At 36.2% G+C, this 25,499-nt stretch overlaps 1 protein-coding gene across 3 annotated transcripts in view; it reads right to left on the minus strand.

The window, feature by feature from the left end:
• The window catches only part of PHF14 (PHD finger protein 14), a 299,910-nt gene that overhangs the window by 94,296 nt on the left and 180,115 nt on the right, over positions 1 to 25,499 (minus strand). The window contains exon 17 of one of the 3 annotated variants that reach the window (XM_084620029.1): positions 6,805 to 8,007. The exons of the other annotated variants lie outside the window; for them this stretch is intronic. Within the exon in view, the coding sequence (XP_084476155.1) occupies positions 7,995 to 8,007 (13 nt within the window). The 3' untranslated portion in view covers positions 6,805 to 7,994. Of the gene's footprint in view, positions 1 to 6,804; positions 8,008 to 25,499 lie in introns of those variants that run through there. 3 annotated transcript variants of the gene reach the window in all.

The following is a 25,499-nucleotide window of genomic DNA, read 5'->3' on the forward strand; positions in this document are numbered from 1 at the left end:
ACAATATGCTCAAGAGGAAAAAAGAATTTAACAGCAAATAATAGAGATTCATACATTTTATTGAAGTGGTTGTCTTCATCACTTTTTTGCATACACCCTATGATCTTTTGTTCAAAAGGGAAAACTTTTTGAAAACTAATTTTGTCAAATTCTTTTTATTTATTCCATTTAAGTGTCTCAAATGTTTGAATTAAAGCCTCATAAGCCAGGAAATCCACAAATAAGAAGCTAGCAAAGCACATTTAAGAAAATCCCAAACTCTTGCAAGGTGCAGAATGCAGAATTATTTTTTTAAAAATAAAAGGCTCAGTGTGCTACTTATCAGACCAAGAACAACAATACATTTTAATAAATTATTAACAGAACACAGAGCACATAACAGAAAGAGGATTAAACAAAAGGAATGCACTAAAATATTTGAAAAGGAAAACTCCATATAAAAAAATAACCCGTTTGGGATAGTATTTGGTTAACCTAAACAAGTATTTTTCTAGCATAACTGCAGAGGGTGCACATATTCAAACTTATTTTCAACTAATTTAATAAATACATTTCAAAAGGACTCTATTGGATCCTAAAATCTACAAACATGAGAATATTAGTCATTTTAGTACAACCGATACAGATTCTGTTAGCAGACTGCTTAGTAATAGCACAGCAATACAGGAGAACAGTTGTAACAGAAATGTTCTGTTTAAAAGAAAACAATCTTTCCTCTTCAAAATCATGCTTTAAAATCTCTAATTTGGTGGGAGGGGAAACATCTTCCACCCAGAATGCCCAATATTCTGATTTTACTTTAAGCCATGTTTCAAAAGTCATCCAATAAATCTACGTAAGTTGGGTTGAAATTACCATAAAACATTATGAGAGAAGATACAGGTTTCAGGATCCTAAAGCCAAGTTTTGTTCTTGTATTCAATTAAATTTTCTTTTCAAATCAGTTTATTTTGTCTATAAAGAACAATATTCTCATATTCTTCTTGCATATGTATATACTAAATTAAAAACTTCAATATAAAAGTTTCCAGAGACTGTTTGTTTGTTTTATTTAAATATATATACACAACCGGTGAGAGCATGTGGATGATTAAATCATCCTCATATACCACACACCATTCAGATGTGAAAGTATCAAGTGATGCATATTTATAAAATGATAACCATAAATTGTGAAACACTGCTTTTATATTGTTTTTATAAAAATATATTATTGTACAGTAGAACCTATATTTGATCTTTTAAAAATATGAAAATAAAAGAGCTCCCTTAGGGAAAACAGCACAGTAAAATGATAAATGTACTGTGCAATGATAGGTAAATTAAAATAAATTTAGCTGTTTAAAAAAAGATGATCTTCTAGGCACAAAACTATGATTACCCCAATATCCTTTCCATTGATTCCAATGGGAGTTTGACCATCGACTACTATAGCAGCAGGACTAGACTCTACCAATGTTAATATGGTGAGATGGTAGGATACAGAATACATTTCTGGTACACCATACCTGATAAAATGAAGGATCTACTAATTAGAATATTTTACTACTGGACCATCTGCCTGGCAGCACTGTCGTGTGATACATTTTTGGTGATTGACCTTCAAATTCTTGGAGAAAAAGGGACAGCTCACACACATTTCAGCTCTGTAAAGAAAACACTTGTTCCTCCTTGATAAATTATAGTTTAGCATTGGCACCAGCACTGGAGGAAACCTGGTCAGTTATCAAATGCCTGTCAGTTGGGTTACAAAGACAACTGGCAAAATGAGTATTAAGGTCTGCAATATGAACCACATACTATGATCTAGGGTCCTAGTCAAATGTGGAGATGGAAAATGTACTGTCAGATCCAGAAACAGAACCTAAACAAACTATAAGATGACTTTGAAACTTTAAAGTTATGTGAATTTCTTGGTTGTGAAAGATGCCAAGTTAATAGCCCCGGAACTTTGCAGTAGTCATGTTCACAGAACAGGTGGAGAATAGATATCAACAGCGCACGCTTCCCTACACTACCCGGAGAAATGTGCCTCAGACATGATCTTGTGGGAACTCTGAGGTGAATAGATAGTTATGTACTTGGCTTATCTGCTAGGGTTATAAACAAGAGTTTATAGAGTTATAAACAAGCTGACTAGCACACTCTGCTTTCTATACATGTATAATATTTGTTTAGCAATGTATATCCTCCATAGTTTAAACCGGGGTGCCCAACCTATGGCCCACCAAAGCATGACATAAGGCCTTGGGCATTCTTCAACACAATATACCAATGACTGATTCCTTAGCGTTTTGTCATCTTTACATCATTTTAGTTTATACAAGTGTGTAAATAGACAACACTGTACGTAGAAACAACCTATATAAACACATATGAAACAAGCTGAACTTAAAATATAAATCAATACAGGTGACTTTAAATCTTATTAAAATATATAGAAATCTATTTGGTTCACACAAGCTTGTGCTTAGGTTTATGTGGGCCTACTGTGTAATAAGGTTGGGCACCGCTGGTTTAGACAAAATATTAACCATATGAATCAAAGGTCAGATTTTCCAAAACAGGCATCCACATTTTCACCACTATTTGAGGGGCCATTATATGCCAAAGTACGTGATCTACGGGTGCAATTAAGTACTCAGTGGTCTAGGAGTTGTACCCAGAACTTTGTGAACATAAAAAATGGAGATCCGCTAAGTGTAGGCTAAAAAACAAGCTCCTGGTGTTAAAATAGCTTTAACCGATATGATGCTACCTATTATTGTCAATGCCTTTAACAAGATTCAAATCATGTTACATAACAAAATTAGGAAATGCTTTATTTTCCATTCCAAAAAGGAAGGCAGGTAATTAATTTTCTAATTTTACATGGAGAAAATAAGGTAGATAAACTGAGGAAGGAAGGTGAAAATTTGTAGTAGTTAGGTTAATAAGTTAAATAATAAAGGAAATGGTAACAATTGAAAGGAAATATTGTTCATATGTAAAAAAATATAGAATGGAGGTCAAGAATCTCCTCACAGCCAGACGTTGATTAGACAGTTCCATACCTGAAACACGTATGCTTTGTTCTTTATTAAAGTGATCTCCATCTGCTCATGCCCTTGGAATTTTTTTAGCAGTATAGCCTGCTGTGTTCAAGCTCCACATAACTCTGTATTTTTCCTGTTCATAATTAACTAATTATGCTCTAATCAATAGTGTAGATCCTTATTTTACAATGTAAATCAGATAAATGAGATAATGGCTGGGGGTCAATCTCATTTTATTTACAAAGCTCAGCACACACATCCAATTTCATTACCTCGCATCTACCTGCACAGGAGGGAATCTTATCAGCTGGCCTGCAGAAGTCTTAGAGTGAGCAGTGGGGAAAAAGTCCTTTGCTTTTATAAAGGAACAGTGGATGCAACGCAAACCCATTACAGACACATTTGTAAGTCACCACAGTTAATATCATATAAATTTACAAAGAGCTGACTCAGGCAGAGTGAGAAAACCTATTTTGCATTCATAAGTCAGCAGTGCCCATCTATAGCTGTAAAAGTAATTACCTACAAGTCCCTGAAACACAACATTAATAAGCTAATCTTTAAATTCAACTTCACATAGATGCTTTAGAGACTACAGAAAATCTCTCACACTTAAATGCGCATACCATTGCACATTTGTCTACAGTGTCGTGCAAAAAGGAACCATGTTAAAAAAAATTGTATATATTCATCTCTGAGGGTAAATCTATTTTATGGGAGGAGGATATACAACATTGCTAGAGCATGAGACAAATCTTTTGAGATAGAGGGGGCCTATAATACAATATATATATTTAATAATAATTATAATATATATAATATAATTCCTCAAGCAAAACTCCAATAGATTCAGTCTAGAATTTTACAAACAATAAACTGTCAAATAAATGACTAGCCTGAGCTGTACGTTCACTCCACCACCCATCAGTTCAGATCTATAACACTCCTTCTATTCCAATACCAGGGGTGTATTTAACTGTCACAGTATGCTGTCTGGGTTCCCCTCTGCGTTGGCTTATTCTGACCCCATCTCCTAATTAGGCATTCCTAATACTACACACACTGTGAAGGACAAACCTCCTTCCTCACACACTAGGCTCTCCTGCTTCCTGACTCAACATTTAACCTTAAATCCATGCCTGCCCAACACCACTGGACCTCTCCTGAGCAGAGGCTCAAATGTGAACATATGTACTACGTTTGTGATGTGCACAAACAGAGACTAAACTAAATCTGACAGTTTTTCACTTATCTAAAGCTGAAGTTGAACCCAGGATCCAGAGGTGAAAGGATAGTATCTTCTAGATTGCACTATCAAGCCATATGTGTTCATTTTCCTTACCCAAAAAAAGGAGCCCCAGAAAAAATAAAATACTTTCATCATGCAATATCTATCGGACATTCTGCTCTTTAGACAATGAAAAATGTGAAAATATTTTCAATGCCTGCATTCCAAAATCATTATATTGCATAATCATGCAACCCTACTTCATGGGTTCCAATGAAAGTTACTTTGGTTTTGATGTGATCTGTAGGTTTAGGTAACATGCCCTTCTTTAAATAAATACAAATTATGGGTCAAACATAAAAAAAGAAAAGGAGTACTTGTGGCACCTTAGAGACTAACCAATTTAGTCTCTAAGGTGCCACAAGTACTCCTTTTCTTTTTGTGAATACAGACTAACACGGCTGCTACTCTGAAAACCTGTCATAAAAAAAGAAAAGATAGATTACACAACTCCAACTGAAAGTATACAGGCCATATCCACAGCAGCCCTTCGGCTCGTTTGTAGTGGTCAGGTAGAAACCTGCCCCAATTAGGCAGCTGGGTATGAGTAAAAAGAAAACAAGCATATATCTAGCATTTGTATAGTCAATTCCACTTAAAAAAAACCAGTTGTATTTATAACCATGCATTTTAAAAGTAAACATCTAAAAGCAAAGAAAAATCATGCATGTGACTACCTTCACACAATTTTGGAAAGCTATATTTTGTTTATTTATAATGTAAGACTCCCTAAATCGTCAGGGACACAAAAATCTCTTGTCTGCTTTATGTAACAAATGAACTCAAAGAAACTATTAAAAAGCATTTACAAATTAAAATGTAGAAATACCAGCAAAAAACCTGCTTCAACATATATGCAAGTTAACAGCATCCTTAGGGCAGAAGTGTGTATTCACTTTTGTTATGAGGCAGCTGTGGTAAACTGTGCAACACACTATGGGTTCCCAAACAAATTATATAGGGAAATTCCATAAGTACATGCACACACAAGGGGAATTAAATGCATAGATACAATGTATATGTATCTCTCTATGAGCGTGTGTGTCTCAAATATACTGGGATTATAAACTGTATATGATATATGCCTATTGTATGAGACCTGCTCTTATATTATTTTTAACCTGGAATGTGTAGTTCTATGAAGACAGAGTGCTAGAAAGATATATACTACATATTTTTCCTTCTGGGAGACAGAGGAAAGGGTAGTTGTATTTTTGTTTGTTTTGTATCCATTAAAATTAGACTCTGGAAACTCTTGTTTGTTACAGACAAACTATGAGCAGGTACTGTACTAAATTACTTCTCCCGGTCCTAACCTGCAACATCCACACTACTTCAAAAGTTTGGGCATTTCAGAAGTTCAAACTATAGTAATCAACTGTACTCAGTTGCATGGTGGTTGTGAACTACTGTAAGTGTCCACTAAGGATTAGAAGATCACCACTGAACATTTCAAGATATGAAATATGCAATATTTTACCCAGGTTTCCAGAGAGGAAAAGCAAATGAAATAACTCACTACATGATAGAGAGTTGTGCACCTTACCAAAATAAAGCTGCCACACAACACAGCTGACAAGAAGTCATTATTCTACCTTCCAATGTTTTCATGTTTGCTAATCACCAATGCACTTTTCTCATTCCACGTGAGACTGTAGCACATATTTCAGCTAAATTCAGTGTTTGTTAGCTATAAAATGGTTGTAGTAAATAATGATTAACAGAACAGTCATTTCATAAACATGTACCTGAGTATCTATAGTATTGATGATGCTGGACCAGTGGAGGATGATTGCGGAGAGGGGCATCAATGGAAAAACACAGACAAAATTTACTGTCTCAGATTAAGAAGTTTAAGTAATCTACTACTATAGAAATGAAAATTTAAGGTAGCAAAAATTAAAACCAGGAAGTGGCACTCACTGTCTCACATTATGTCTTCAGAGAGAATAAAAGAATGCTGTACTGGGAACTGGAGTTGGTAACACAAAGGCTAATTATTGACCATATGTCACAGTACATTTGGTTTTCTAGTAAGATAACGTTAAAAAAAGGTAATTAGTAATTCCTAGCCAGACATTAAGTAAGGGCCTGCATCATACATGATGAATTTTTTTTCCTATTAACAAAATGGCTGGATGTAATTTTCTCTAGTCACCCGTGTTTCTGAATTCTCCAAGAGTTGCATCTAAACTCTGTCCTCTCTTATCTAAAAGGGCCTTCAGACTTGAAAACTGGACTCCCAAAATACACATTTCTTCATTTAGGAGGAGCTCTGTGTGTGCCTTATGGCTAAAGAACATTTATAAAATGTTAAAAAGAAAATCTTCTTTTGACTTTTTTTTCAAAACAGTACAACTTGTTAGACACATCAAGTTAATTTTATTGAACATAATATCCAAACATGAGACGCCCTAATAAGATATGACTTTTAAATTAGTATACACCAATTTGTATTTTTCTCCTACCACTTAATACAGCATGTATCTTTTTTCTTCTATGTTTAAAATTTATTTTCAACTAAAAATATAACTTGATGGATGACAAAACCCCCCACCATAGATCAAGAAGTTCCAAGATGATATGTTGCAAAGTTACAAGTATGATTACACTTGAACAGAGTTTTTTTCCCAAGCAAGTTCAAGATGAAACGATGGAGATGTCTATATAGTGCTGCTGTAGATTTAAGAACTTGATCAGTATAGTTTGTAGACCAAAATATTATGTCTGTATCTATCTGGAGGTACATGGACGTAGATGAAGATCTTTCAGATGGTATGCTGTGTGATCAGTTCTTCATTCATCCCCAACTTATATAGCAGTTTCATATTTAAATTAGAAAAAACAAAAAGAAAAACCAAAACATACCTTGACCTGAACACCACAGTAAAATTAATCCAAATAAGACAATATTCAAATTTTCCTGTTTGTCTCAGCAGTGATCCAGAAAGCATGGATATGGATATATTTCTATTCACTCGAACATTTGAAAGTGGAAACAATTAGCTCATGCTAATAAGCACAAAATCAATTCTTCTGCAGCAAGGCTATTATTTCAAAATGAGAAAGTGTCAAGTGTTTTACAGGTCTGTTATTGCCACTGTACTGAAAATAATCCTTTTACATAAACTTCTATCATATTCCACAACACAGTATTTATATAGGAATATTCTTATTAAACTGCATATTAGTAGAGCAGCAGACTGATGGCAAAGCGTTGATTTTTTAAAATAAATCAATACCACCACAGAGGAACATACAGTATTTAAGTCCCATAGGTTTCTGTCACTCTTCAATGAATCCAAGCACTGTATATCATCATTTCTCAAGGAAGCACAGGGGAACAAGACATTACTTAACAGGACAATTCTGACACAACATTTATCTGGTATTTTCCAACAATGGATATATCAAACGTTCCTGATTAGTGCAAAAAATGCAGGCAAATTAACTGCCTTGTCAGTCCAAGTAACAAACCAATCACTTACATTCTAGCCAAACCTGACAAGCAAACTCAATTTTTTGTCACGATAAGCTTATGAAAAAGACAAGATAGCTGTTCTCCTTTACTTTATGTACTCTATTGAGAGTTTTATCCACATTTTAAAATCACATTTATAAAAGAGGTTTCCAGGATTGCCTCCGAGGATGAGCTGTGGTAGAGTTGTGTCTCATGAAGGGTATCTACACAGTAAAGTGATAAGAAAAGAATATTAACATTTAAGATCATAGCAGCTCTGCTCTGTGTCTTATGAAACATTTTAACACCACAGTAGATTTAAATAATATGTATGGTCAGATCCAAATAGATAGTTTAAGAGTAATGTCATACACAAAAGCCTTTTTCTTTTCTTAGAGTCCAAACTGCAAACTGACTTGGGTTAAGTGTAGCATCCTTTTTGATTCTTTGCTCAGTGCAGTTCAAAAAGAAGAGAAGACTGCTTAGGTTTTTGATCATAAAAGCAATGGCTTAGTTAAGACAGACAAACATGAGCATGCAAGATAGCATTTCCTCATAGGTGGAACTCTAAGTAACACTACATGACACAGTGTGCAGATAAACCAGATGCTTACACTTCTTGTGTGCATAGTTGCAGTTGCAGGAGGGTGTTTGTTTTATAGAAAAAGTAACAGAAAATAAGCTTATTTACTTAATTTTTACTAAACATTCACTCTCAAGACAGAACAAACCCTTTCTTTAAAAAATAACTGCTTTCTATTCAGAAGTTGAGGTGCTTAAAATACATTTAGTATCTCTTAAAAAATACTGCTTACGTTACAAGTAATTAAGTGGAAAGTGAGTAAAAAAATGAGATTGTGTCAGAGAAAAATTACCACTTAAAAAAAATAACAGGAATGGTGTTGCAGTTTTCGAGCACCAATGTTCATTTAATGTTGGATTTAGGGGTCCATTCCTTTGAAGAGCAAGCAGTAACGTACGTAAATACACTCCACTTCTCCCTTCATCTTGATGATCTGAGACATGGTTAGATCCTAAAATTAGCTGCACCCACCCACAATGATTTTACTATTTAATGAATTAAGTTTTAATAACGAGTCTGCACATCAGACAGTACTGATGTAAAGCCAAACCAAGGCCACTAAAGGAGTACTCTAAAGGATCTGCAGAGCAGGTCCAAGAAGCCTATGAAGAAAGTATATTTTAAATACGTTTTTAAAAAAAACTATGTACACTGTTAAAAGGCACTGGGTGAAAGATCTAAACAGTGTATACCTCGGAATAGCAAGACAGCAATTCTGTAGTAATTTTCCCTTAATGAAAAATGCAACATAATGAATGTTTGTTACATATACATTAACAAAGAAAATTATTCCATTTAAAAACAAGCTTTATACTGTCTACTCTCTAATTTCATATTTACAGTATTTCCAAAATTGGGCTACGTCAACATTTCTTTCACATCAAAACGCCTCCACCTAATTTACTATAGACTATTTAAGGAAACAATGGCTACTTATACATATAAGCAGCTCAAGCAACAACTGATTCATGTAAATGGAAGACAAAAAAAATATAACTGAGCAAACATATTAATGAGAACTCACATTATCCACAAATAGCAATTGATTAGCAATTTTACTGATTTGTGGAAACTCACAAAACATTTCTTCTTTATCATTACTATTAAAACTCTTGTCCACAACCTGCTCATGAGAAACAGGGTGGATAAAAATAAATAATTAAAACAAATAATAAAAAACAGATTTTTTAATTTAAATCAGATTTTTATATACATTAAATACAGATTAATTTTTAAAATAAACCTATTTAAAATTAAATTTTAAATTTGACATCCTATGCTAAGGCCTAAGCTTATTATAATCTATTAAAATCATTTAAATTAAATACAAAAAATAATATTAAGCAGTACATGTTTGCTGCCAAGTTTTAATGAAAATCAGACCATTGATTTGGTGACAGTACTAGAGTTTGCTGAGTGCTAAGCCAGCTTTTGACAGCAGTAACATCATCTGCAGGTACAGAGAGAATATTTTATTCATTTCAGTTTATTCAACTAGTTCAGTTCAATGACTAATTCAGTCAAAAGTTAAGAAACCAATTTGGAGTTGAAAAAGCAGAAAACCTTATTTTCTTCTTCCAATTTATGAGCAAACACTATGTGTGGGGGGTAAAATCTACTAGTTCTAAAATCTTGAAGGACACAGTGACCAGAAACAAATCAGTTCAATAAACTAACTACAGATAACACTCCCTTTGTTTAATATATCAATTAGCTTTAAATGAAACACGTTTTGATAAATATTTTTTCCTATGTATCCAGCACATTTAAAATAGTTTAATTTTAAAAAATATTTAAATTCTGTTTTTGTGCATTTTAAGTTGCATTTGAATTTACATCCAGCTAGAGACTGACATGAATCACAAATAAAAATTAATAATAATCTATTACTAAGAAATGCATCATTCATCATTTTCTAACCAGAAAAAATATCAATATTAAGAATCTGAATAACTGTAAGCTAAGGTTTATTACTGCTTTAATAAATATGTATAGATAGCAAAAAGAGGCACCAGATTTAGTGTGAAAGCTATATTTAGTAGCAAATCAACCAGTTTTAGTGGTTGCTCGCCAATGAAAATCATCCTTTCTTTAGGAAAATAACTCAAAAGTACGAATGCAAAACATGATTAAAATGGATTATTTAAATCCAGGTTTTCTGCTTGCTGATTTAAATCATGATTAAATCAACCATGACACTGAGTGATGTGATGACTCTCCCCTTTCCATTTCATCTGCCCCCAACCCCTACTGATCCAAACAACTAGTCCTTTTCTCTTGTCCCCTCACTGGCTTCCTCTCACTTACTACATCAACTTCAAATCCTTGTCTTCCACTTCAAGGGCCCTACTTAATCTAGCCAACCTATACATTTCCAGTCTCAGCTCCTGCTTGTTGAGATTATCGAAAATGACGGGTCAATTTAGCCACAGAACTCACATTTCCATCTGTGACGGGAGAAGTGAGGACTTGCTAGGCAGGAGAATCTGAAATGGAAACATGAGTTCCCCAGACTTTCCAGTCAGTGGATGGGGCAATAGCAGGCCAGAAGAGCTGTGTGGGGTTTTTAGTTTTGTTTTTGTTTTTTTTTGGGGGGGGGAGAAGGGGAAGAGGGAGGAGAGGTGTTATAGCTAGGGAGGTTCCCTATACACCTCTGTTCCTCTAAAAGAACCTGTTGACTTCCCCTACCCTCCATGGCAGAAAGGAAAAAGCTGAATCCCTTTCTGTCTCTCCTTCCTGTACAGGGAATAAGGGAAGAAAGAAACAACCACACACACACACACACACACCCCTGTCCATATCAGCTTCCTCTTCCCCTAGTCAGGTAAAAAAATACGTAGTTTTTGTGTAAAAGCTCTTGAAATTACCTTAAATCTTCACAAATACAGGAAATTGAACTGACTAGAATATTTTGAGATTTTTCCAGAGAAAGCACCCCGAACCTTTTTATTAGTTCTTTTGCTGATAGCATTTATAGACAAGAGGAAGGGGGGAGTACAAACTGAGTGGGGCAATAGTGAGTGATGCAGGATTTTGAGATGATAGTGGGAATCTCTTGTTTTTAAAAGGTGTAGAATTTTTGTTAGAGAGGATGTTTCAGGGCATGATTCAGATTCCAATGATACACATACTTTCAAACTTAACTTTTTTCAACAAAACCTGTAAATAAGCATCCAAAATTTAAGCTGGGTCTGTGCATGAGGTCCATAGAAGGCGCACTCTACTTCGATAGATCTTATGAGGTCCATTAAAGCTTGAAACTACCCTTTTGTAAATCCTGACAAATCCCTACATGTGTTTGGGGTTGTTGGGGAAATTATACGTGGATGGGATATGACAGTAGTTGGCAGTGGAAGAAAATAGATTGGGGTGGCCTTCAACCACAATGAACATTTTAAATGAAATTTGAAATCTAGAACTTACCATCTAGAGTTCACCATGAACTACTAACATTTTAAAAGGCACTATATATTAAGTGGTGCTGAAAATCATGTAAACTAATGTTTTAAGAATTCACCCTTTTCTCCACTCTAGACAAGGTGATAGAGGTGATGAGTACCCACAATTCCCAGTTAAGTCACTGGGTATTGCCAGAGCTCAGCCCTTCTAAAAATCAAGAATCTTACTAATTCATTAAACAAAACAAATCAATGGTATGGAATATGGCTCCTAAACCTAGACAGTGTTAATTAATGAAATTCTTCTCACTATAGATTAATTGTAAACAATTACAAATATTTCCTGAATGGCTACACATATATAATGATCGATTTGAACAAAACACAAAAAAGAAAATAAAACAACAACAAAAATCAATATTCACAGTAGCAACAAATACAGATCATAACATCTCAGGTACAGATGGAAACTAAATCTCAGCCACTTTCAGGTTTCAGAGTAGCAGCCGTGTAGGTGGTAATGGTTAGTAAATGCTAACCTTTTAAAGGTGGTCAGTGTATCCCCACATTTAATAAATATGCTGACTGAGGCAAACAAATACAATAGTCTATTGATTTATAGGATTATGTGTTTCAAAACTATACTATTCCACTTTAGAATAAGTACACTGTACTTCTAGAACTATTTTAAAATTTTAAAAAGAAGTCACATAACCACATATAAGAATAAAATAAAATATAGATATCAGACATGGAAATGAATTCCTTCAATGTGAGAGGTATAGATTTCCTTCATTCTGCAATATCTTTGCGAACAAAAGCTTCTGAGGACCAATGGAAAGAAATTCGATCAATACACTCAATACTCTACTTGAAACCCAGCTTTCTCTTTCAAGAGACTGCATTTACAGAACTTGTCACAACAAGGTCCTTGATGTTATCGAAGCAATTTTAAGATACTTTAATCACTGGCAAAACTGAGTAACCTGACAAGAGAAATTTGGGCCAGAAAGATTTCAGTCATTTGAAAGGAAGGTTATTGACTGATGTAATTTCATTTGGATGTGACTGAATCCAATTGATTTGGTTTCTGCTATGCATATCTCCCTTCTGCAGCTGTCTCTGTCTATCTGATTCAATGTGCAATTGCAGGGAGTGCCTATCCATTTTCACTGAAAGCAAAACCCCTCCTTCCACCTGCTATTATTTAGAATGAGTACACTATGAAAGCATCTTCAAGTTTAATCTTGCTATATTCGCTGTAAAGAAAAGTATGTTCAGCTGAATACTTGCCTATGAATCTAACCAAATTTGGTGACTGTTGGTGTATTTACGGTAGTTAAAATGACAAGCAGCAGGAGCATAAACAATTTTTCATTAGTACCTCATCAAGACACCAAGTTAGGGTTCTTATAGTATGAGGACATAAGATAGTATGAAATTAATTCTCAATCCTGATTGCACAATATCAAATACCAAATGTGGTCATGCATAGTCACAGCTGAGTACTTTGAATACATTAAAATAAAAACAAAAACACAAAAACTGGGGATGGAGGGTAGTTGTAGGCAGCCAGTTACCAAATATTCTGTAAACACAAATAAAATATCAAGTATGAAATTAAATATCCCATTACAAACCCTGTTTTTACAATAGCTTCAAATGATTAAGGAGGTTTCGGCAGAGGCTCTGCAGTTAAAGTTATGTTACAGCAAGATACGATCCATTTCATATCTTAGGGGCAAATCATGGCCAGGCTTTTACGGCGACGCAAGATGGAAGTGAGGTGCAAGACACCCCTTGAGTCTGGCTTTCTACATCACAGGTAGCAGAACTGGAGACGAAGTAGACTTTGCACAGCTGTTGCTCCCCATTCCCATGTGCAGGTAGATATGAGAAGACAGGGAGTGGATAGAGCCTTGGTTACACTCTCCCAAGTTGCAGCCAGTACAGTTAAATTCGCCGTCTACTGAATGCAAACTTTGGTAGCTATAAGCCGGTCACCCCTCTTATGGGGGAACAGAGAGGAAATGGCGATTGTCTAAATCATCATCTCACTCCAGGATGTCTCTAACTAGGTCTGGGTGGATCCATAGTCACAATATATTCCTTAATGACTGAATTTTCTCCAAAATTTGGTACAATAACTCTTTAGAAGACAACTGAATTTTCAACGTAATTTTTTAAAGTTTATTACCCTTTAAAAATCATGACAACATCTCAGATACTAGATACTTTTGTTAATTTAAAACTAGGGCTGTCAATTAACTGGTTAACTCATGCGATTAACTCCAAAAAATTAATCACAATTTAACAAATTAATCACAATTGCAGTTTTAATCTCACCATTTTAATCTCACTGTTAATGTAAACAAGCTTGTTTCTCTCAAAGATTGGCTGAACAAGAAGTAGGACTGAGTGGACTTGCAGGCTCTAAAATTTTACATTGTTTTATTTTTGAATGAAGTCTTTTTTGTACATAATTCTACATTTGTAAGTTCAACTTTCGTGATAAAGAGATTGCACTACAGTATTTGTATTAAGTGAACTGAAAAATACTATTTCTTTTGTTTTAGTAGTGCAAATATTTGTAATAAAAAATAAAGTAAGCACTGTACACTTTGTATTCTGCATTGTAATTGAAATCAATATATTTGAAAATGTCAAAAACATTTAAATAAATGGTATTCTATTATTGTTTAAAAGTGTGATTAATTTTTTTAATCGCTTGACAGCCCTATTTATAACTAAACACAAACCCTTCACTTCTTTAGAGCAACCTAAATGAACTATGCCAAGAAATGCCAATGGAACTGTTCAGGTTTATCAGCTATTTCTTTTTCTTTCTTTCTGATGCTACAGGAATGAAGTAGCTGCTTCTGTTACAGAGCTGCAATATCGTATGTTCTAACAACTTGGGCTTAAACTCTCTCTCTGTCCTAGCTCTTATTAGTAACAAGAAGTCATGGAGGGGAGAACTGAAGCTGAAGTTGTCATATACTCAATTTGTAGGTGTGTTCCAAAGGGAGCTGTACTCTGGGCCAGGCCACTGCTTCCCGCAGCTCCCACTGGCTGGGAATGGCAAACTGCGGCCACTGGGAGCTGCAAGCGGCCGTACCTGCGGATGCTCAGATAAACAAAGCAAGTCGCGGCTCGCCAGGGCTTACCTTGAACAAGCTGCAAACCAAGTTTTGAACCTCTGGTTTAAGAGCACAGAAAGCAGATTGTTCTGATAGTGGTTTCTGATTACACTGAATGATTAATTACTACAATACAGACCCTGAAGGCCAGTTCTAATTGCTGCTTTGAAATGGTTGTCCATGTAACAAACTCTATATTCATACTGGTATAGTAATTGGTTACCTGGAAAAAATGAATAGTGACCTGCTAGTATTTAGGGGTTGAAGAGAACAAGGAGCACCTTCTGCAGATTGAAAGTGCTTGCTACAGGCTGCTTACTTTTTCACATATCTTAGGTGGGAAAGTATAAAGCTCCTGTCCCTATCCTGTCACAGTCTCTCATTTCTTCCATCTTTTTAATCCATTTCCCATGCTGAAGACAGAAATTAACTGACCTGTAAGAACCTGACATACGCTAATAGTAATGTTACCAGTGTGATTAAAAATATATTTATAACCTGCTGGCAAGCAGAACATATCTGAATTGTTTTAACACAGTAGGAGAATGCTAGCAAAAACAGTTATAATCTACCAAGATGACACCAGATGGCTACAGTATGGCTTTCTGAGCTGAGTGAAATAATTTCCTTTAAAAGAACTTATGTCACCATCCATATGACAGACAAAGCAATTGTATGGAAGTGTACATTATAAGACTTTTTTATTTAATAAAGTATTTCTGATTACTATGAATGTTTTTCTGCCACTTTGATATCTTAAATTATCACGAGAAAACTATTATAAAATACACACATGTATGTATGTGCACCCACATAAAATGTCAAACAAATACCATGTGTTCACACAATACAATGAAACCTGCATTAAACGGAAATGCACTGGTAGCTATAAACCTTATAAATTAAGTACCTTCAACAGTAGTCTTAAAATATGTCACACTGTTAGCATAAAAATCTATAATTTATAGGATTTTATCAGGTACCCAATATTTCCTATTTACACAATTCCACTGCATTTGAGTATGGGACTTGTGTATATAATAAATGTACATTTCAGGAAGCTTATTCCTTTACTAGCTAACATTTAAATAAGATGCACATATACACACTTACGAATAACAATTTTTGTTTTTATGGTTTAAATCCATCGGATGTAAATTTTTGAAGTTTAATATTGGACCGAACAGAATTTTTTAAAAAAAATATTATCCATATTTTGATAATAAATTGTTTCCAATCTCTCATTTTAATTATCACTAGCGATCATCTTTTAAACTACTGCAATAACAGAGCAGATTTTTTCACTAGAACAGACGCATAATCAAACTATGGGTAACCATGTGATAAAATCAATAAAATAAAATGCACCCAGACATTGATTTGAAGCAGTGGAATTTAGCAACTCGAGGAATCCTCCCAAGATACTGACTCTACCATGTGCAATTTTTCTCAATGTATACACTACCTTGGATTTGTAAGCAATGAGCTGTCTAGGAAATGAAACATACTTTTGGAAGGGGCTGTCAACCTGAGAAGGCCTACATCATATATCTCTAATGTTAAGCTTCATTTTACCAATACATACGTTAGCGGATGCAACACACTCAAAAACAAGCACAAGAACAATACTTACCAATAACAATTAATATGCAGGCACTAGAATCCGAATCATCATCTTACCTAGGCAAATGCTCTGCCAGCTAAACTACAGAAGTAGCTCTGATAACTCATACCAAAACAACCACTTGATTTAAGGATGGAGTGTCTTAATTTTGAATTTCATGAGTTGTGAAATTTTGAAATAAAACTTTAAAAGGAGTTTTTTTTATTGATTTTTAACTTAAATATAAATATTAACCTAAAAGATTGAAATAGCTCCCTCAAAATTATTTGGTCACTGTAAACAAACTGATTTTGTTTGTTTTTCTTTTGTTTTCTTATGCAAAGACAGGCTGAGGTAGAATAAATAGTCTTAACATATGCTGCAATTATGTAATTAAAGGTATATCTACACTGCAGAATTAACTCTGGCTCTTACTTAGGTGTTTCCCCAACCATCCTCCTGTCCACACACAAAATCTTGTTACCAGAGTTTGGGTGCTTTCAGCCTGGACTCGCAGTCTCGTCTGGGGCTACAGCCTAAAACCCAAGTGAGGCTTTCACGCAGTCTGGTAACCTGTCCACTTTGCAGTGAGGACACAGGCAAAACCACTTGAGTGCCTGATAGTCCTCCAGTGCCTTCCCACAATTGTGCTTGTGTGCCCAGAAAGATAGGCAAGTTCTCCCACAATTCTTTTGGAAAGAATCATGGAGTGGCTCAGCTTACTGCTCAGTGTACTACCCAGAACCATGGGATACGCCCACTGAAATTTTAGCAACACATATGAGAAAGAGCAGCACTAGTGAGGACATGGTAACTCAGCCCTGGTCTACACTATACAGTTAGGTTGACCTAAGGCAGCTTATGTTGACCTAACTATGTCAATGTACACACTACATCCTTGCTCCTGCTGGTATAAGTGTCCTGCTACAACAACACATCTCCACCTCTACTTATATCAATGTAGATAAGGCGACACAATGTCCATGTAGACACTGTGTTACTTACATAGGTGGTTGGCTGTCATTTTTGTCAATTTCATTGCTCCAAACTGGGTGCCCGCAAGCAGTTGCTGATCACCTGACTTAACGTTGCAGTGAAGACATATCCTAATTATTAACATCTTAAAGAAGCAGTGTATAAATAAGACACTGTCTATCAGCAAAGGTACATTAAAATGGTTGAAAACACTGTATAAACTCAATAGATAGATTAAAACTTCAGCATCTCAGATGATTTTACTTTTATTATGAATATTTTGTTACATTAATACTTTCTAGGGTCATACCTCAAATGTTGCTATGAACAAATGAACGTAACGGAGACATTCCAGTCTCTTTTTGCTACTGACAATGAAATCACAATTACAATTTATTTTCTCTCTCTAAAATATGTCATTAGCTTAGATTCTTCATTATTTTTGTTATTAAATCTTACTTATAAAATGCAAGGTATATTTTAATGAACACTTTAAATTAGCTATGTGAACAGTAGACACTAAATTAACATACTGTTAATGCGCATCAGCAGTATGCATGCAGGCAGCTAGTCAGCAGCAGGCTAGCTTCACACCCCAGCTTTTCGGGAACTAAACGTTTATGTAGACAAGACCTTAGGCAACAACTTGGGTGAGAAATGTTATTAAACCCTTTGGAAATTGAATATATATTCTTCTGGAAAACTTGCCTAAAGGTTTACTTTCAGTGCACATGTGCATCTATAACTATCAACACACATCCCGTTAAATAGATTATTCTACAGAGAAATGTGAGAGGTGGAAATAGTATACATTACACTGTACTTTTTGTAATAATTGTAAAGGGTTCAGAACTTCTAGAAGGGTGCTTTTATTAATCTAAATAAAATAAAATAGTCCAGAATGAAAACTCTACCAGTTGAGCTAAAGTAGTAACTCTGACCCCAAATTCAACAAAGTATTTAACATTAAGATTGAGTGGTCCCATTGTGTTAACAGGGCTCTGTATGGGTACTGTCGTCTGCTCACTCATTGCAAATTGCAGATTCACAGTCTAATAAAAGGGGGTGGAAAAGGGAACATTAAAAAGGTGTAAATTCTGCCCCAAGACACTTGTATATTGTCTCCTTCTAGAAAAAAAAAATTAAAAAGTTGTTAATACTGTGAGCAGCTGAGATTTAGTGAATAAAATATCATATAAAATCTAACTACTGCTATATATACTATATTAGGGACTACAGGACATTGCCATTTTTAATTACAGTGTTTAGCCTAACCGTTATGCAATTAATTCAATGATACTTATATAGGTGCCATTCAAATCAGGTGATCACATCGCAATCTGGTAAAGTTAAAATATAACCAGCAACAATGCATGTAACTTACTCCCTTACTACACCATTGTGTCTGTAAAGCACAATGAGGCCCTCCTTGTAGCCTTTCTGCACTATGGTAATAGAAGTAAACAAATACATCATTATTCACTGTCACAACAGCAGTGATGAGGGAGACAACCACCACCAACGGAAGTCACATGATTGCCTTCTTTCCTTTCTATACTTATATCTTGGGCAACCTAGGAGTTCAAGGTCTAACCAGCCCATTTAAACCTTACAGGCCTGAAGTATTCTAAGTGCTAGTCAAGGTCTGCAGCCCTGTGTAGACTACTGCAGTGGCTCTCAACCTTTCCTGACTACTGTACCCATGTCAAGAGTCTGATTTGTCTTGTGTACCCCAAGTTTCACCTCATTTAAAAACTTACAAACTCAGACAAAAAATACAAAAGTGTCAGAGCACATTATTACCAAAAAATTGCTTACTTTCTCATTTTTTACCAAATATTGTACTTACATTTCAGTGTACAGTACACAGAGCAGTATAAACAAGTCATTGTCTGTATGAAATTTTCGTTTGTACTGATTTCGCTAGTGCTTTCTATGTAGCCTGTTGTAAAACTAAGCAAATATCTACAAGAGTTGATGTACTCCCCTAGACAATCTCTGAGTACCCCCAGGAGTACACAGACCCCTTGTCATAAATATAAAGGGAAGGGTAACCACCTTTCTGTATCTAGTGCTATAAAATCCCTCCTGGCCAGAAGCAAAACCCTTTCACCTGTAAAGGGTTAAGAAGCTAAGGCAACCTTTCTGGCACCTGACCCAAAATGACTAATGAGGAGACAAGATACTTTCAAATCTGGAGTGGGGGGGAACAAAGGGTTTGGTCTGTCTGTGTGATACTTTTGCCGGGAACAGCTCAGGAATGCAAGCCTTACAACTCCTGTAAAGTTAGTAAGTAATCTAGCTAGAAAATGCGTTACATTTTCTTTTGTTTAATGGCTTGTAAAATAAGCTGTGCTGGAGGGAATGTATATTCCTGTTTTTGTGTCTTTTTGTAACTTAAGGTTTTGCCTAGAGGGATTCTCTATGTTTTGAATCTGATTACCCTGTAAGGTATTTACCATCCTGATTTTACAGAGGTGATTCTTTTACCTTTTCTTTAATTAAAATTCTTCTTTTAAGAACCTGATTGATTTTTCATTGTTCTTAAGATCCAAGGGTTTGGGTCTGTGTTCACATGTACCAATTGGTGAGGATTATTATGAAGCCTTCTCCAGGAAAGGGGGTGCAGGGGTTGGGGAGCATATTTTGGGGGAAGACGTCTCCAAGTGGTCTCTTTCCCTGTTCTTTGTTTAAAATGCTTGGTGGTAGCAGCATACTGTTCAAGGACAAGGCAAAGTTTGTACCTTGGGGAAGTTTTTAACCTAAGCTGGTAAGAATAAGCTTAGGGGGTCCTTCATGCAGGTCCCCACATCTGTACCCTAGAGTTCAGAGTGGGGAAGGAACCTTGACACCCCTGTTTGAGAACCACTGGACTACTGAATGTGGAACCCCAAACCCTACAACACTGGCCAATAATGGAACCCCTTGATATTCCACAATTTACCAATAATAGTCTTCTGCTATTGGTCGTAAGTACCAGAGCTCCGCCATTGTGGTGAGCTGATCTTCTTGGTGCCACTCCAAAATCCAGAGACAGCTGCTATGGATAAGGCCCCTTTCTCTGCCTGAAAGCTGATTTTATACTCCCAGTGATGAATTCATGGCATAGGCTTTACTATTGGGAAAGGCCAATATGCTACGGAGCATGGTGTTTATAAAAGCACATATAGTGCTTATTTATACTGATCAGAATAACATCTAGTTTATATTGCTCAGATGTATTTTTGCCTTTATAATAAAAGGTGGCAAATGATTGAAATTAACTTAATTAACGAAGGTCTCTTAGTTGTGTTTACAAACAAACCTAACTTGTCAAAAAGGAAAAAGTATGAGCCCATTTATTTGTGTAGCACTCCTATTTTTTAACATCAACAAATTACTAGAACATTACTAGAAACGCTTTTTCAGTAAAGCCAGATTAATTTAAAATTTTAAGGATAGAAGAGGTGTCTTAAAAATACATTTACTTAACTTGCAAGGTAAAAATTTCATATACTTTTTTTTGAATTTTTTATAATTCATACCTTCCCTTTTTGAACTTTTTAAAAAATGCCAATTCTCCTCATTATGAAACAGGAACGTTAATAGAATGAAACACAAAACATACTTAGAAAATATACTAAACAAGGTAATAATCTAAACCATTCTAAGATTATGGCACAATAAACGATAATTTTATGAAACAAAATCTTTATGCTTATTGAATATATAAAACAATATTTTAGCATTTAAGCACCCTATTTCAAATTTCCACTGTATATAAAAAACATCCTTTCACCAATTTCTGAACAGAATGTTATTTCTAATTTGTAAATCTGACAACAGAAAACTTCTAAAGTGCTAGTGGCAAATTATCTAAATCAACACAGCAGTTCACTGCACACAATTAGAATTCGGCTAAACAGTAATTATCTCTTCAGCATTTGTATTTCAAAACACTGAAAAACAAACTTTGACACCTTTTTTTTTTTTAATTTAAGAATGTCATAGAATCTATGTATAGACTACAGCACAGCTGCTGGAATTTTCTATGCAAATAAAATATCCAACAAGAGCTGTACAGAATTCTTCAAGAAGCACAAGGGGAATTTCTAAAGATCGACATTTATTTTAGTTAACTTAGTCAACTGATCACTGGGCATATACTACTTAGTGCTAAGCTTGAAAATAAGGATTCCTCCGATTGAATAAAAAAAAATAAATACACTTTTAAAAACGAGAACAAGCATATTTTACTCTTAATATGTATGTTAGTTACATTACCTCTCAGTACTAAACTGTAACTATTAGACAAACATTGGACTCATGAAACTGAATAGAAAGATCTACATGAATTTCTTTCCAGAAGTCACGGATTTGGAGACAAACATACAGAGTGAAAGAAAGATGGGATGATAGTCTACATTTCTTAGATTTGATGATATTGTGGAAATTAAATTTCTTTGCAAAATACAACCCGATATTTGTCTGAGGCTATTACAGACTGTTAATGTTACCATTCAAATCTTTGTAATTTGGCCTTTTTGCCTAATTAACACAACACAAACACACTGAATACAGAACTACTGTAAAGGTGATAACTAGCAAATGGCAATATTTTAATGGGTACCACTTTGTTTTGCACACACACAACCAGATGTACAAGCATGAATCCCTAATGTATTCCTGTCCTGCATGGGGCCATGACAACATGTCCAAATCGAATATATTATTACAAACCAAGCTTCTATTGCAAGTTTGTACTTTCTTAACAAAAACAAAAAAATCAATCAATTCAAGGTTGCCTTACTGCGAAAAAAGTATACTCAAAACTACACAGAAGGTCCAGACCAAACTCTTACATCTAAACATCTCTGTATGTGATCCATACCTATTTCTATTAGTTAAAAGAACATATATCCAGAGTTTTTGCAAAATTTCCAATATAGTATTTTCATGAGTTTAGAAACTGATTGATTTGGTTAAGTAAATAAGACTGATTACAGAGAGGGTGCCTGTATACTTCCTATTATCTTTTAGTTTCTGAATTAGATTAAATACATTACAAGTAGGGTTTGCAAGTAATCAGCCAATGCATCTGATTAAAGCAAAATAAATAGATTTTAAAAACTGTTGTGATTAATATAACATAAATTTATTATAAATATTTTGGATGTTTTCTACATTTTCAAATATATTGATTTCAATTACAACACAGAATACAAAGTGTACAGTTCTCACTTCACCCTTGGCTTTCTCTGCATTTTCTTTCACATCACTCGCAATGTGTGAAATAGCCTGCCTGAAATGATTGCCAATTACCCCATGTCTTTAGAATTACTGAGCTACAGCCGTGGTTCCCAAAGTGGGTTCCCCAGGCCCTGGGTGGTCCACTCTGGGTTATATGGGGGGATTGAAGAAGGGCCAGAATATACCAGAGTTGCATTCTGGGCCACATAGAGGATGCCATTTTGTTCTCAAAATGGCATCACCAGCACAGCGTGACCTCTCAGGGCATTCCCATAGTACCTGAAATGAAAGGGGTCTGGGACATTTAGTCAGATGCCAAAGGGATCCTTGGCAGAAAAGAATTTGGGAACTACTTCTCTACAGGGTTCCCTAAAATGTTTACAGTTTTATTGGGTAAGTATATAATACACATATATTACATTTTAAAAAATGCTAAAAGACTATTAAGGTTGCAAAGCCAAGCTCTCAAAAGTTAGGGAAAGCCAGAATTAAGGTTGCCTGTGCAATCCTAGTTCAGCCCCCTTCTACATATGCGTTATGATACGTTCACTACATGATTGCATCCTATTTTTTCCCCACAAGCTCATTGAGGTGAGTCGGGGTGAAGGCAGAGGCAACTCGTGAGACTCAAGCAGCAGGGATGGAGAAGCAGCAGCTGTAGGAGTGGGGGGAGGAAAAGCTCAGCCGGTGGCCAGCCACCTTGCTGTGTTTTCCGTCTCTGGGCTACAGGGACGCACAGAGATTTGGGTGGGGGGCATGCCCCTGCTTGCCCCTCCCACCTTGTGCATGCTCCTGACTAGGACCTGCTTTTTCAAAGTACTTAGCATTACATAGAACTTCATATGTCCAAAGCAGAGCTCCCACAGACTTCACTGCAGTTGTGAGTGCTCAGCACATCTGCAAATAAGACCTCATGGTTTCAAGTAAAGCATTCAGAAAATAGGGAACACATACTAAGTGACTATGTATGAAAAGTCTGCATTAAGCAACTCAGACAGCATCACACAGCAACTCTGTGATAGCAGGAGCAGAATCCAGTTCCTCAGGGAAGAATTCATCCATTCTTTCTTCTTCTGCAAACCCTACCTCTTTCTCTACACATTGTTTGACTTCTGCAGCAAATGAAGCAGGGGTCCGACAGACAGCGGTCTCCTTCGTTACACAACCCTGATTTATCGCCAGAGCAGATCAATCCTGTGGACTGAATTAGGTGGGGTATTGTGGAAAAAATAGTATGTGATCATGTAATTAAAGACTATCAAAATGCATATGCATAAAGAGGCTAAATTACTGTTGCACAGCCAACCTTAATTCTGGCATTTTCTAACATATGAGTGCTTGATTTGCAAATTTAAAATATTCTTTTCACACTTATTTTTGTGTGGAATTTCCTAGTTTTTTAAAAAGCAAAACCAAATTAGTGTGGCATCATACCCACACCGACATAGGTCTTTAGTAGGGTTGGAACCTTTGGATCCATCACACAGACCTTGGCTTGAGTTAATGGAATAACTGATAGCAGTAGTAGGCTGTCATCTTCTATATGGATCAGCCCTAGAGGTGGATGAGAAACTTTACCAATGGCTTTCACATCTGGGGTGTCCCTAGCCTCTGTTTCCCAGATGCTGGGAATGAGTGACGGAATGGATCACTTGAAGATTACCTGTTCTGTTCATCCCCTCTGGGGCACCTGGCATTGGCCACTGTCTGAAGACAGGATACCGGGCTAGATGGATCTTTGGTCTGACCCAGTATGGCCATTCTTATGTTCACAGACATCTGATGACAGCAGATGCATGGGGAGACGCAGGAACCTTGCGTTCCAATCCAGGCTCTGGAGTGGAGAGTGCTCTAGTGAGCACAGACTTTTCCGCCCTTTCCCCCCAAAGCATGACCACTTCTGCTATGTCCCTTCCAACCTGTCTTTATCCCAGTCCTGCTCTTCCCACCTCTGGCTCCTTGATTCCATTCTCCTTGCATGGCTTGCCCACTCTCTACTCCAGTGTTCTCACCCCATCCCCAGTCTTCTTGCCCAGCAAGTCTTAGTTTCACGCACAGACTCTCTGTCCCAGTCTTAGTCTCCCCCCCCAACTCCCAATCCCAGTCAATTCCAAATTCCGTCACCTTGCCCCTTATTCAATCTCTCTCTTTCCCCAATCTGGGACTCCAGTTGCTCTTCTCCTCCAGCCCGTGTTCTCCATCCCCACTGGCTCCCAGTACCAATCTCCCTCTGTGGGCTTCCTGCCCAATCTTAGTATCGTCCCCACACTCCAGTTCCTTGTTCATGCAGTGTTCATTCCCCCCATGTTCCCACAACTTAGCTGCTTGTCAGATCTGTTATTCCTCCCCACTTACCTCCTTCCCCTGACTCAGTCTCCTTTTCCAGCCATTCCATGTGCCCTCTCCCCAATTCCTCAGCCAATCTCAGTCTCCCCCAACCTTCTGATTCACAGTTGTCCCCACTCCCTCATTTCCCTCCTTGGCTCCCTCTTCTCTGATCATGTGCCCAGCCCCAGGCCCAGCATGGCCCACTGCAGCCAAGAGCTACAATTGCAGGGAAAGTTCTGCTCAACCCTGGGCTACAGCATGCTCAGATGGAATCTTCAGGAATTTCACTGGTAAAGTCTAGCAAGTCTCTACTGTGTATGTGAATATGGAGATTTTTTTCAAAGATTTATAACTTAGTAAAATTTGGACAGATTTTCAGGGGGATGGCAAATGGTATATCCATGCCATCAAGGCCAGCCCCTGCCAAATTTTAAATTCCTGCTCCAAAACATGGGGATGG

This window comes from Lepidochelys olivacea (assembly GCF_965140295.1).
Source record: "Lepidochelys olivacea isolate rLepOli2 genome assembly, chromosome: 2".
Taxonomy (NCBI): domain Eukaryota; kingdom Metazoa; phylum Chordata; order Testudines; family Cheloniidae; genus Lepidochelys; species Lepidochelys olivacea.